This window comes from Melospiza georgiana, chromosome 13 (assembly GCF_028018845.1).
Source record: "Melospiza georgiana isolate bMelGeo1 chromosome 13, bMelGeo1.pri, whole genome shotgun sequence".
In the NCBI taxonomy this organism is placed as follows: Eukaryota; Metazoa; Chordata; class Aves; order Passeriformes; family Passerellidae; genus Melospiza; species Melospiza georgiana.
The window spans coordinates 4,716,800-4,729,536 of record NC_080442.1 but is presented as its reverse complement, the minus strand read 5'-3'; the positions used below and the strand labels follow the sequence as shown (position 1 = coordinate 4,729,536).

The 12,737-nt window shown below is 40.7% G+C and overlaps 1 protein-coding gene across 2 annotated transcripts; it reads left to right on the top strand.

Moving 5' to 3' along the window:
- Positions 1 to 254: 254 nt before the first annotated feature.
- RCN2 (reticulocalbin 2) lies at positions 255 to 11,327 on the top strand. 2 transcript variants are annotated; one of them, XM_058033120.1, is made up of 7 exons: positions 255 to 368; positions 494 to 599; positions 3,359 to 3,555; positions 6,045 to 6,146; positions 6,875 to 6,971; positions 8,625 to 8,767; positions 10,526 to 11,327. In XM_058033120.1, the coding sequence occupies exons 1-7, from the start codon at positions 267 to 269 to the stop codon at positions 10,676 to 10,678; spliced, it is 900 nt and encodes a 299-aa protein (XP_057889103.1). In that variant the 5' UTR covers positions 255 to 266; the 3' UTR covers positions 10,679 to 11,327. The 2 variants fall into 2 exon arrangements, with proteins under 2 accessions (XP_057889103.1, XP_057889102.1); XM_058033119.1 differs by having other exon boundaries at positions 6,033 to 6,146.
- Positions 11,328 to 12,737: the final 1,410 nt, after the last annotated feature.

The following is a 12,737-nucleotide window of genomic DNA, read 5'->3' as shown; positions in this document are numbered from 1 at the left end:
TTGGATAATTCTCAGTATATCCTGACGGTATTTGGTACCTTTCGCTGGTAGACCAAAAAAGCCTTGGCGAGAGAGGCCCGTTCCCGTTCCCGAACCGCTGCCACTGCGCGCAAGTGACACCCCCGGCCGCCTCCGCCCGCCGGCCCGACCCTCCCGCCCGCCGGCCCGACCCTCCCGCCCGCCGGCCCGACCCTCCGCCGCGCCCCCCGCCCGCCCCCGGCCCTCTCCCCGCCCCTCGCCGCGGATCGCTCTGGGCGGGCGGCGCGATGCGGCCGGTGCTGCTGGCGCTGGGCCTGGCGCTGGCGCTGGCGGCGGCGAGCGAGCAGCACCGCGCCGAGTACGACCGGGAGGCGCTGCTCGGCGGGCAGGTGGGCCGGGGGCGGGCGGGGCCGGCCGCCGCTCCGGCGGGGCCGCGGGGCGGGCGCGCTCCCCGGGCCGGGCCGGGCCGGGCCGGGCCGGGCCGCTGACGGGGCGTGTTGCTGCTGTGCCGCAGGAGGAAGCGGAGGAGTACGCGCGGCTCAGCCCGGAGGAGCAGCAGCGGCGGCTGAGGAACATCGTGAAGAAAATCGACGCGGACGAGGACGGGCTGCTCAGCGAGGGTAACGGCGGGGGCCGGGCGGGCCGGGCTGCTCCGGGAGGAGAACGCGCTCTACCCGTGACACAGCCCGTGGCTCTTGTGCTGGGGAGAATCCCTGTGGAAAACATCACGATCCCTTGCACAATGAGTTAGAAACACTGACAGGCTCACACAGAGGCTATCTCTGTGCCTAAGGTTTCTGTTTGACTCCAGAAGTGACCACTGAGAGGGGACCTCACTGATATGTGTAAATACCTAAAGGAAGGGTGCCAAGAGGATGGAGCCAGGCTCTGCTCGGTGGTGCCAGCTTCTTGGACAGGAGGCAATGAACAGAAACTCGTGCTCAGGAAATTCCACCGCGATATGAGAAAGAGCTTCTTTCCTGTGCAGAGATTGTGCATTGGCACAGAGTGCCCAGAGAGGTTGTGGAGTCTCCTCAGTGGAGGTACTCCAGAACCTTCTGGACACAATCCTGTGCCATGTGCTCTGGGATGACCCTGCTTCAGCAGGGAGGTTGGACCAGATGACCACCGTGGTTGCTTCCAGCCTGACCCGTTCTGTGATGGAAGGAGTGTGGCCAGCAGGAGTCAGTGTAGGTCAGAGCAGTATCAAGTTGAAGGTACCTCCTTTGCACTGGTACCTGCTTCTTGCATGTCTGAAGCTGCTTGGAATCAAGTGGGTCTCCATGTTTGTAATCCTGTTATGTGCAAATCAGAGAGCGGGTGTAAGATGGAAAGTACTGCAGCCATAATACTACGTAGATGTGCTTCAGTACCTGGTGACACCAAGTGACATTGAAGGATGATATTGCATCATAGAACACTATCAAATGGCTCTTTCCAGACAGGTTTTTGTCAGTCAGACTTAGGAGCTCCATGGTAAACTCAGGCCCTTTCAGTACATCATTATGATAATCTAAATTTAATTTTAAACTTCATTATGAACTTTTTTTGCTCTGCTGTGATTTTGACAAAAAAAGTCTCTTGTGTGCACACACAAAGCAAGCAGAATCCTTGGTCAAATGCCAGAACATGATTTCATTAAAATGACACTAAACATGCAGGAAGCTTTCTAGGTGAGAGAACAAAATGCAGTTTTAAAGACAAGACCGAGTGTCTTTTGAATGCTTCTCACTTTATACACTAAATTTAATAACCCGCACCCTTATTTCAGTGTTCCTGCAAGAATGTGTAGAGGTGAGATAGTCTGTAACTTCAGTGGGATGGCTAATCCCTGTCATACACCACAAGCAGCTCACAAATGAAGGCTTTAAGGAAAAAAGTATTATATAAAAGGATAGGAATTCCAGCCATACTCTGTCCTCATAGTGTATTTACTGCATCTGATTCTCAGTCTAATGAAAACTTGCCTTCCTTTCACTTCCCAAAGGTAAAACTCACAGTGGAATGTGTTTTTACAGTAAGAAACTTATGGTACTGAAGCTTTTTGAGCTCAGTTATTCCTCACTGTATTGCAAAACTCTTGAGAACATCTTCCTTACTAGTGCCTCCATTTGGAGGCTGACAGTGAGAGAGGATGAAATATATTAATGCTGCTTCTCTAGTGTTGGAATATTAAGTATTTCTGATTCATGGCACTGGACATTATGTGGATATCACATGGCTGTGCCTCACACCTTCAGTGCTGGGAAATAAACCATTAATTAATGGTGCCCATCTTTGAGAAATGTTGCAGTTTCTTTTAAGGCAGTGCTGGTTTGTGCACAAGCCTTGCTGGCACACACACCTCTGCACGTTCAGTCGATTCACAGAATCTGGTAGCAAGCTGGTCCCTTTGCTAATATAAATTCCGTACTCAAAATGTATTTTAAAAAATCCCTTGTTGCTTTTCAAGGATATTTTAATAAACCTAATAAAGTTGTATTGATGCCTCTGCCAAGAAGGACAGGATAAGATACTTTAGTATTTAATAAATGCTGTAAGATTTTTCTGCGTCAAAGTAGTGATTTCTATAGGACTCTTTTTTAGTCATCATGACTCTTCAGAGCAGGATTCCAGTTGAGTTGATTAGGATGTATAATTTTTGCAATGCAGAGGGAGATGTTTTTCCCTTCCAGGCACCTGAAAATAACTGAGAGATACTGGGAGAATATGTTCTCCCAATCTTCTCTAAATGAAGTAACTTTAATGTATTTCTGTCAGTTCATTGGTATATTAAGTTTTATTTCTTTTAGCTACATTTGTATAAAAACAAGCAGCTAAAAAACCTTTCCAAAATATGTGAGGCTTGATTTCAGCCCCAAGTAAAGGGAAAGTAGCACTACAAAAGTAGTTAATATTTTATTTTGGGTAATTAAGGCAATGACACAAAATAAAGTGGTTTTTGATTTCAGTTAGTGGATTTTTCTAAAGAAACCCCAGAGTGATGGGAACAATGGTTTTTTAGGACACCAAATGAGATGTGTCTAAACTATATTCAGCATCATTTTCATAAAACTCTGGAGAAGAAATAAGTGAGAAATGATGGTATAGTGTTGATTTCTTTCAGACTAGAAAAGACAAGGCCACATAATCATTATAATCATTAACAAACCCCCTGAAGTCTGTAGCTGTGATCTATTCCCTCATTCAGTTACCTTGGAAAAATCCACAGCATGGAGCAAACAGACTGGTTTGCTTTAAGTAACCTCTTGCCTGCATGCTTTCATCTGAATTGCAAAGTATATTCCAGACAGAATAGATCTGTGTCATCTTCACATTTTTTATGGTGCAGATGATTCTGATTCTCTTTCTTTTGTTATATTTTTAATGGTTTCCACAGATGAGCTGAGCTCCTGGATACAGCAGTCTTTTAAGCATTATGTTACACAAGAAGCCAAGCAGCACTTCAGTGACTATGACAAAGATGGTGATGGACTGGTGTCCTGGAAGGAGTATAACTTGCAAATGTATGATCGTGTAATTGATTTTGATGAGAACACTGTCCTGGAGGATCAAGAAGAAGAATCATTTCGCCAGGTAAAATGTTTCAGCAGCAGCTCCTGGAAGCTGTTGGCCAAAGGCAGCAATATTTGTTTATTGTGACAGAACAAGATGGGTAGAGAAAGCAGAGCAGCTGGCATATGGTTAACATGTTATGCTATCTGAGATAGGGGAGTAATTAAAGGAAAGTAGTGGAGTATTAAAGCTGCTACTGACAAAATAAAGACACAGTGAAATGGCACCTCCTGAGTGTATTTTTCTGGCTGAGTGGAGCATAAGTCTTACAGCAGAGCATGGTCTCCAGCCACCATCTTAAACCCAGGATGCAATCCATTGGGTGAAGTCTGAGCCTGACAAAATCCTGCCCTCAGCAGGGCCAGCAGCACTGGGGCTGGAGCAGAAGGAAGCTCTTTAACCCCTTGGTTGCACTGTTACAGCCCTTCTTTCAGTTACTGCTCAGGCACTCAGTGTGGGCTGTCAGTATTGCCTGCTGTAACATTGCCTGTCCATTAGAGAGAGATCCACAGAGAAAGCAACAGCCATTCAAACAAACAGTTTTAAGCAATGAAAATGCAGCTCCCACAGCTAAAAATGGATGTTTAAACACAGAAGTTGTGTGTGAGTCACGTCTATGAAAGCAGATGCTTAAGCAGGGAGAGAGGCAGGGTGAACAGGTTCACAAGAACCATCACATAGCAAAACTTGTTTCCTTTCAAGTTCCACATTTGTAAATACATGTAAATGTTTCCCAGAAAGAGAATAAGTGTGTTTTTAGACTATTCTAGTCAGAGGTTTATTTTTTTCTGTGAGGATTGCTTTGTTGGCTTTTAGTAAAGTAGTAGTAGGTAATTTAGGATGTTAGCAGAAGTTAAACTAATATAGTGAACAAAGGATTTTACACATTGAAGAAACAAACTGTAAAGCATAGTATGTCGCATAACTGAATAATTACATAGCTTTTAAATACCACAAGACTTTCAGAGGAACTTCCAGTCAAAATATTGATACTATTTTTGGGACATTGGCATCACAGATACATAGGGAGCTATATATCTGTAAGCTGGGATAGAACTGCTTGCTCATGTTATGACTTGACTGCTTGCTGCATTTTCCTGCCTGCTGGCTTCTCCAACGTAGATTGTAAATGAGCAGCATTGTACAAGCATCACAGGTCAGGCACCTTCAGCATTTTCCTTAGATTTTCAGATTAGTGGTCCTGCTCTGATCAAGGTGAAAGAGTAAGATACAGTTTGGAAGTGACATCAGGTAAGAGCAGGAGTTTACCAGGAGATGGCAGCCTTGCTCATCATTTCCCAAAAAACTCTGGAAAACTTTCTTTCTCCCTCAATGGTTCAAGCTTACATTGCAGTATAGTGCTTTCTGTAATCCTTCTGGATTGCCTTCCTAGTTAAACTCCCAGCTAAGGTCAGCTTTTCTCTAAGAGGACATTTCACTATTTTGCAGAATAGTTAAGATCTTGCACTTCACTTGTTACATGTAATGCTCTGTGTTCATTAGCTTAGCCTGATTTTGAGAGAAGTGTCAATAGGTGAGATAGAAACCAAAAGTACAATTTCAAATGGTTATTTGTAAAGTGTTTATGATCTCTTATTTGCTGGCTACTCCTGTACCCAGATCACTCACACTGATAACACAGCACACCTTAGGATGGGATTCCAAGATTTTTATATTTCACATGATCTGCAGTTTGAGCAGAGATTGGTTGTCAGTGATGTGGGTCTGTATTTTGTATAAAGAGATTGTACAAAACAAAACAAGAAAAAAATAGGAAATCTTTGCACATCTGGAAGACAGAAAGTGCAAGACATTCAGAAATTATAACTTGCCTGCTTATATCAGATATTATTTCTTTTTTAATGGCATGCTAATATGTATACTTAAAACAGGTTAGAGAAGTGACTTTTAAAATGATCACATAAAATATAAACAATAACACAAAAATGTTTAAAATTATCACATTTAAAGGACAGCAGTCCTGTAGTAAAGGAAACTGGCCTTAAAATGGCTTCAGAAAAGACATTTTACATACATGATCTTTCACGACCTTCTCTGAACTACAGACAGCCCTTGACATAAATAAGATGTAGAGCTATTACAAAGTTAAGTGTCTTTAAAATGTAAATTTTGGAATTTGCAATGGATGCCATTAATTATAATAATGGTTCTCCAGTTTGTTATTTTAGAAATTGGTGACTTTTAGAAGAGGATGCACATATCAAAATGAGAATCCTTGGTCTTTTTATTATCTCTCTTTGGTTCATTTTAAATGTCTCCTTAAATTGGAAAAAACAGGGGTTTTTGTGATTCTTATAATAAAACCACCTCAATCAAAAGTGTTGTTCTTATTGCTCTCAGTGAGCTGTTTTTAGTGAAAATTTATCATCAGGATAGTATGAGTAGGTAATGTGAAACAATTAATATGCTAATGAGCCAGCTACTATTATGTTGTTTTTCCTTTCCAGTAAGGGCTCTAACTAAATCTATTTTCTAAGCTTCATTTAAAGGAGAAAAAACGTTTTGAGAAAGCTAATAGAGATGATGTTCCTGCTCTGAATGTGGATGAATATATTGCATTTGAGCATCCTGAAGAGGTGGAGTACATGACGGTAAGGTTTATAGGGGAAAACCTTTATCAGCCTGTGTGTGGGGGTCTTTTCAATGTGTGTCCTTAGCCTCAGTGCCACACGAGGTGGAGCAGTTATGGATATGGTTTGGACAGCCCAAATTAAAACTGGGTAATGTCTCATGGATCCAGTGCTGGAGGTCAGGAGCTGGAGCAGGAGTTCAGTGCTTTCTTTGAAATCTGTTTCCAGAGTTAGGATTGCACAAGTATCCCCAGCTTTGGGGACTGGACTGTCTTAGCCACCTTCGCCACCTCACAGCTCTGTTAGGCTGCAAATCCATCAGTGAGATTTTAGCTTTTGGTTTTGGCTCTCTGGTGGACAAAAGACCAGCCAGTTCTAACAGTTCAATTAAGTTGCAAGAATGCAAATTAGTGAATCCACCAGATAATCAAAGTGAAATTGGATGATAGAGCTTTGTACATATTCATGTTTCTGAGCTGCTTTTGCAGTTTTGAATTGTGTTGAAGGATTCCAGCTCTATAGACACCTTTCAGATTTGGTTTTCATGAAATCTGACATTCTAAACTCTTAAGGACAGATCTGGTTTATTTCACAGGAACCAATTACTGCACTAGTCTGCATAAAGCACAAAAAGAGATTTGAAATGAGGGAGTCTTTCATTTAAGGAATACGTCATTGCTCCAAAATGATTCAGTGCTGTTTCTCTTGATCATGGGTTGCTAATTTTGCTCTTTGTATGTATACAAAAGGACTTTGTCATTCAGGAGGCTTTAGAAGAACATGATAAAGATGGTGATGGATTTGTTAGCCTGGAAGAATTCCTTGGTGATTACAGAAGAGACCCAAGTAAGGAATAACGGGAAGGGGCATGAAAGAGGGAATTAAAAAACTTTTGGTATGGGGGGAATTGGATGCACCTTTATTTTCAGCTTTTCACATTAGACCTAGATTCTGAGGAAGATTTTCTGTCTTAGAATAATTCTGTTTTCTGAAACTGGGCATAGTAGACTCCTTATTTCAGTCTGCCCCATGTGTACTTGGTGGTGGTTTGTGTGTAGCCCATTCCACAGTTTCCTTGCCAGTTGCTTCTTGTTTTCTGAAAGACTGAAATGAATTCCTGACCACAGAGGATACAGCTGAAACAAGGTGCAGCCATATTTGCCAGCTGAGCACATCTGCAGATCCAGCTAGCAGGAATGTGAGGGTAAACTGCCCTGGCCTTGGTCAGCCTGAGCAGGCACTGCCAGCCTTGCTTTGGGAGGACTGAGCTGAGAGTTTTGTGAGTGGGGTGAAGTGTGAGGAGTCACTGAGCTGTTCCAGCTATCAGCGCAGTGATTGCTGCCTTCACTCTTTGGTTTGTTTGGGTTCTTGCCCTTCCTTAAGCTTGATCTGTTCCTTCTTTTACGAGAAGAAGGACACTTAGCTGATGCTTATCAATATTTCTCAATTAATATTTTACACACTGTATTTCATTTGCTAAAAACTAGGGCAAATAATTCTTCCCATTCCAGAAAGCTCAGTTTTGTGGAAAGTCTGCTTGTCCCAAAGCAGTGCTAATTTTGAATTGCATCCTAGCTGGGGAGAGTTGTGTAAGCCACATGAGGATATAGAGAACCAGGGGAATAATCTGTTTTTCTTCACTCTAATCAGCCACCTGGAATTTCACATTTTATAACCATCTTTGTTTGTCAGAGCCAGTAAAAACAACCAATCTCTGATGCAGCTACAGAATTCTTTATCTTTTCCCTGCTCTAACATGAAAGAAAGCTTATCCAAGCCAGTCTATAAAAAGTTGTTGGAAAGGAGTGAAATTGTTGTAGTAATAAAGAAGATAACAGCCTTGTCTTACAACTTGTTAGCAAGACTTGAGAATCAGCTGTGATTGTACAAACTACTTCAGCTTTTCTCTCCTGCAGACAGTGTTCCTGCAGCACTCTTTAAAATGACTAATAGGCTGCATGGGGGCTCTGATTCATAATTAGCTCATGGTTTGGGGCAACACTGTATGGTGAATTGTGACATAAAGGGAAAATCTCCTTGCAAAACCAAATGTTAGAAAGGAAAGAGAGACTTCATTCTTTCTTCTTTAATAATAAAATTGTAATTATTTTGAAACTGTTACTTACCTGCTTGTGATACCCGCTGCTTTTGACTTTCATAAGGCTTAGAAAGCCAGTTTATGCTTGTCTGCAGTGTTTATAATTTTGATGAATTACTTCTCAATTACATGAGGAGTTAAGGACAAATCTAAGATTGCTGTAGGCTGCAGGATGCAATACCTGTACATTGGGTAAGTATAAAACAAGTATGCAAATAAATAATGACAGTACATGAAATTGCTTTCCTTACTTTCCTCTGCCCCTTATGGTTTGTTTTTGTTTAGTGACATCACTTTTAGGTAATGTTTTATAGAATAAGTGTATCTGCTTAAGAGAAAAGATGAAAACCTCTGCTTTAAAGTGTAGAGTAGCTTTAAACTTTACACTTGTGTCTTACCAGCTGCAAGGGAAGATCCAGAATGGATCCTGGTTGAGAAGGATCGGTTTGTGAATGACTATGACAAGGATCATGATGGAAAACTCAACCCTCAAGAGCTGCTGTCTTGGATAGTACCCAACAATCAGGGTATTGCACAAGAGGAGGTTCGTGGTTTCACTGCTGGTTACATTTTAATTACTGCAGGGGAATTTTGAAGAATCACAGTGAAATGAGAGAAGCATTCAGATTTATCGTGTCTTAGTTATTGAAAAAAAATATATCAGTAGATCTTTGCATATATTTTTAATTTCTTTTCACTTTGACAAGAAGTGCAGGTCCTTTAACTGCAAATGTGAAGTTTCTATTAATTGTGTAAATGTTTGTAAATTAACAAAGTGGTTTTGTACATGTTTAAATAGCTTATCTGCTTTGACTCAAGGGTACAGAATTTTAATAAGTCATTTTTAGTTGTTGTAGGTAAATCTAATGAGATGCACTACCTAAAGGAACAGCATAATTTTGAAATAAGAAATTGATTGTAATTCTTCTAACTGGATAAATCATCATAATTGTAGAACTAAAAACTGGTTTTGAGTACAAGAAAATGGAAATACTCTGTGATTCAAGATGGTGTAAAACTTTGATGATGCTAATTAAAATGGTTTAATCAGGGATAGAACAGCATAATAGCTTTTAAGTGGATTCTCATTTTAGCTTTTTTTTTTGGTGGCAGTTTCCAGTCCCTGACTGCCGTAGAGAGGATTTCTGCCTTTCTTCTAGTAACTTCTCAGCTAACTTTTCCATGTCTTTGCTTTACCCTGGTCTCATATTCCTGGGGAAGAGAGGCACCTCGCTGTGTCAGACACACAGACACACAGACACACAGCCCATGAGCTGCTCCCTGAGCTGCCCCTGTGCCCTGCTGGGCTCTGGGGCCAGGAGCAGCCCTGTGGCAGCAGCAGCAGCAGCAGCAGCAGCAGCAGCCCTGGGTGCTGCTGTGTGGGACCTGTGGGATGCTGAGCTGTTCTGGGAGTGCTGCTGTAAATGGGGATCTGAGAGCCTTTGCATGGCCTGTTCTGGCTGTGCTCAGTTCTTAGTTCACAGAAATAGCACTGTTCTAACATGAGCTCTGTGCTGCTGGGGCTGCTCATATCTCTGTTAGCTTCCTTGGTTTGGGTTTTTTTTTAGCTCTTCTTAGCAATCTTTCAGATTTTGGCTTACAGCAATAGCTCCATTCTGTAATAGTAATAGCTCCATTCTGCAACTAATAATTTGTTTTACTTGTTTTTCTAATTTGCTAGTTTTTTCCTTTGGGTAATACAAAGGCTTAGCAAAGTCACCTGTCCTTAAGAGAAGGTAGCATTGATTCAGTCATAAACTGCTGTTTGAAGTCAGAGTATCACACTTCTATTTCAGCATTTCAAAATTACTTGAGAAACCTGGTAGTTAAATGACATAAAAATAGAAAAATTACAATCTATTCCATTTTCAGGAATTGACATGTGTTGGCCAAGATGTTTGTCATATTAATCTTTCAGCTTTTGCCATGCAGAGTGCTTTTAAAATCCCCTTAGCTGACGTTTGTGCCCATTATTTTTGGCTCAGTTTCATTGAGCCAAACCAATCAGGAAAAGCAGAAACAGAAGGATTCTCTAAATCACTGCATTTGTAGATGTTCAGCAAATGAAAACAAAGGCCATGTAATACCAGGACTCCATTTCTCAGAAATAAGTGGTCCAGTAGAGCTGCTCCACAGCCTGTTAGCTTTGAGCTATGAAATTCTGGTGAATGAGCTACAAATAAAATACTCTGCATTTGGTTTTTCATCTTACTGCTAAACTTCCCTCTTTTTATAATATATAAATAAGCACAAACCAGATTTGTTTTAACTTAGTGCATGTGGTGGTCTGGTTTTTTTACAGGCTCTGCACCTCATTGAAGAGATGGATTTGAATGATGATAAAAAACTTTCTGAAGCAGAGATTCTTAAGAACCAAGATTTGTTTCTTAACAGTGAAGCAACAGATTATGGTAGGCAGCTTCATGATGAACGTTTCTACCATGAAGAACTCTAGATTATTTATTTTGTAATCTTTTTTTCTTCCCTTTCTTTCATTTGAAGCTTTTGTTAAAAGCACTCATCAGCTGCATTGCAAGTTTCATGCTGTAATTACAGTACACTAATGTTTGTGTAAATAATTTGCATTCAAAATTAAATTACCCTCCTGCAAACTTCCTGGGCCTCTTGTAGCCTTCACAATTAATTTGAAATACTTGCTGTCAGAATTCTGTCGTGTTGGGAAATAAATTACTTCAGGGTAGTACTGTATTGTGATGAGTTGTTCTACTGTACTTGAAGAAAATGGAGAATCTAGATGGTTCTGAAAGAATGCAAAATATACTAACTGAGACTACTATTTTTCTAATCAATAAATTAGGGCAGAGTGTGGGGAAGGTGGGGGGATGTTTAGAGTTAGTATTAACTGTGTTTTGTTTAATACCTTTGGAGAAATACTTACATAAATGCCTCAGTTGTTTAAGAGGTTTCTACTTGATTTTGAATGGTTTCTATACTGTGTTTTACTCTATCATAAAACTTGCTATTTTTACATCAATAGACAAGAATTATTTTTAATGTACAGTTGTAGAGCATTAGCAATGCAGTGGTATTTTACTGTGTCGAGACCTTCTTCATTTGTTGGATTAAAACTTAAAATGTTCTATGTTTCTGTGTTTTGTACATCTGTTTCTCACCTTGGGCCACCCATAGCAGCTCCTGGAGATGTGAGCCATGTGCATAATGTCCAGTGGCAGCATTCTTGGCTTTATTAACCAGAGATGTGTCATCTTATCTGGCTGCTAAAGAAGATTCAAAAAAAAGCAAGATGTGCATTTAGCATTTTCTGGACAAGTTTGCAAAAGCAATTGTCTTTATTTTTTGATTTGCAGTATATGGAAGGTTAAAGCATCGAGGCATTACATAAATAATATTTGTAGTACTAACATCTAAAAGTTAACCTTATCTGAAAACTCCACAGGTGAGTGCTGTCCCATTTTGTGATTATTTGAAATAAGAGTTAATGGCACTACAGGTTCAGTGTAGGAAAGTCCAGATATTCCCTTCTGTCTCCTGGAAAGAAATGAGCTGAGTATTCCAGACAAAGACAAAGCCTCACAGAAGAGCTTGTGTGGAATGTGTTAGGGTTTTTAGTTCCTTTATAAATAACTGGTAATGCTCTCACAGTGTTCTCCTTGACCAATGTTTTCCTTCCTCCCAGCTCTGTTGAGTAAAAGCAGCTAGTTCTGCCTTGTTTTTTTCCCAGGATACCACCTCTTAATTATGCTCAGAACAAATGGAATTCCTTTTGGGGTAAGTGCTGATGTGTCAGTAGAAGGTTAGAAATTTTGATTCAAAGCAAAACCACATACACTATATTTTTAGATATCATAGCAATAGAAATTCAAAACACTTCTCCAGTTTTAGTGGTTGGATGTTTTTCTACACATATTTTTTTATGTCAGTTCCTTGGGAATATGAGTACAGCTCCTGCTATAGTGGTGGTGGTATCTGATTTTTAAAAAAATGAAGTCTTAATAAGTCCAGTGCCCAGGAATATTAAAACAAACAAAAAAATATATTATGGTGATGTTTCTAAATGAGCACATATGCAGAGTATTGGCTAAAATATGCTAAAGGAAGCTGAAGTGTTGCCTCCCATGATGCTAAAACAAGTCACTGCTGCTGAAGAAGGGGCATTTGGTCCAGAGGCTGACCTGCTGCTGATAGGTTTGGGACACAGATCCAAGGGTCCTTTTGAGACATAGAAATCTCCTCAGCAGCACCAGCATTGCCTGCTTGGCTAATGAATGTGCAGTACTTGCAAATGAGCAGTGATTTGCTTTGAATTAAGGCATGGAGAAAGCCAGTGTGTTGATAAAGCATTCAAAAGGTGTCAGAGATATTAAAAACATCTTCCAGAAGGTACTTGAATTTATAACAACAAGAGGGGGATAAAAACCCAAATAATTTCATTTTCTTATTCACAAAGTTCTTCTACTTTTCCCCCAAGAACAACCCAGTCCTGTTTGTGCTATTCAAGGCCCCAATGACATTGCACTTCTCCACAGTTCCCT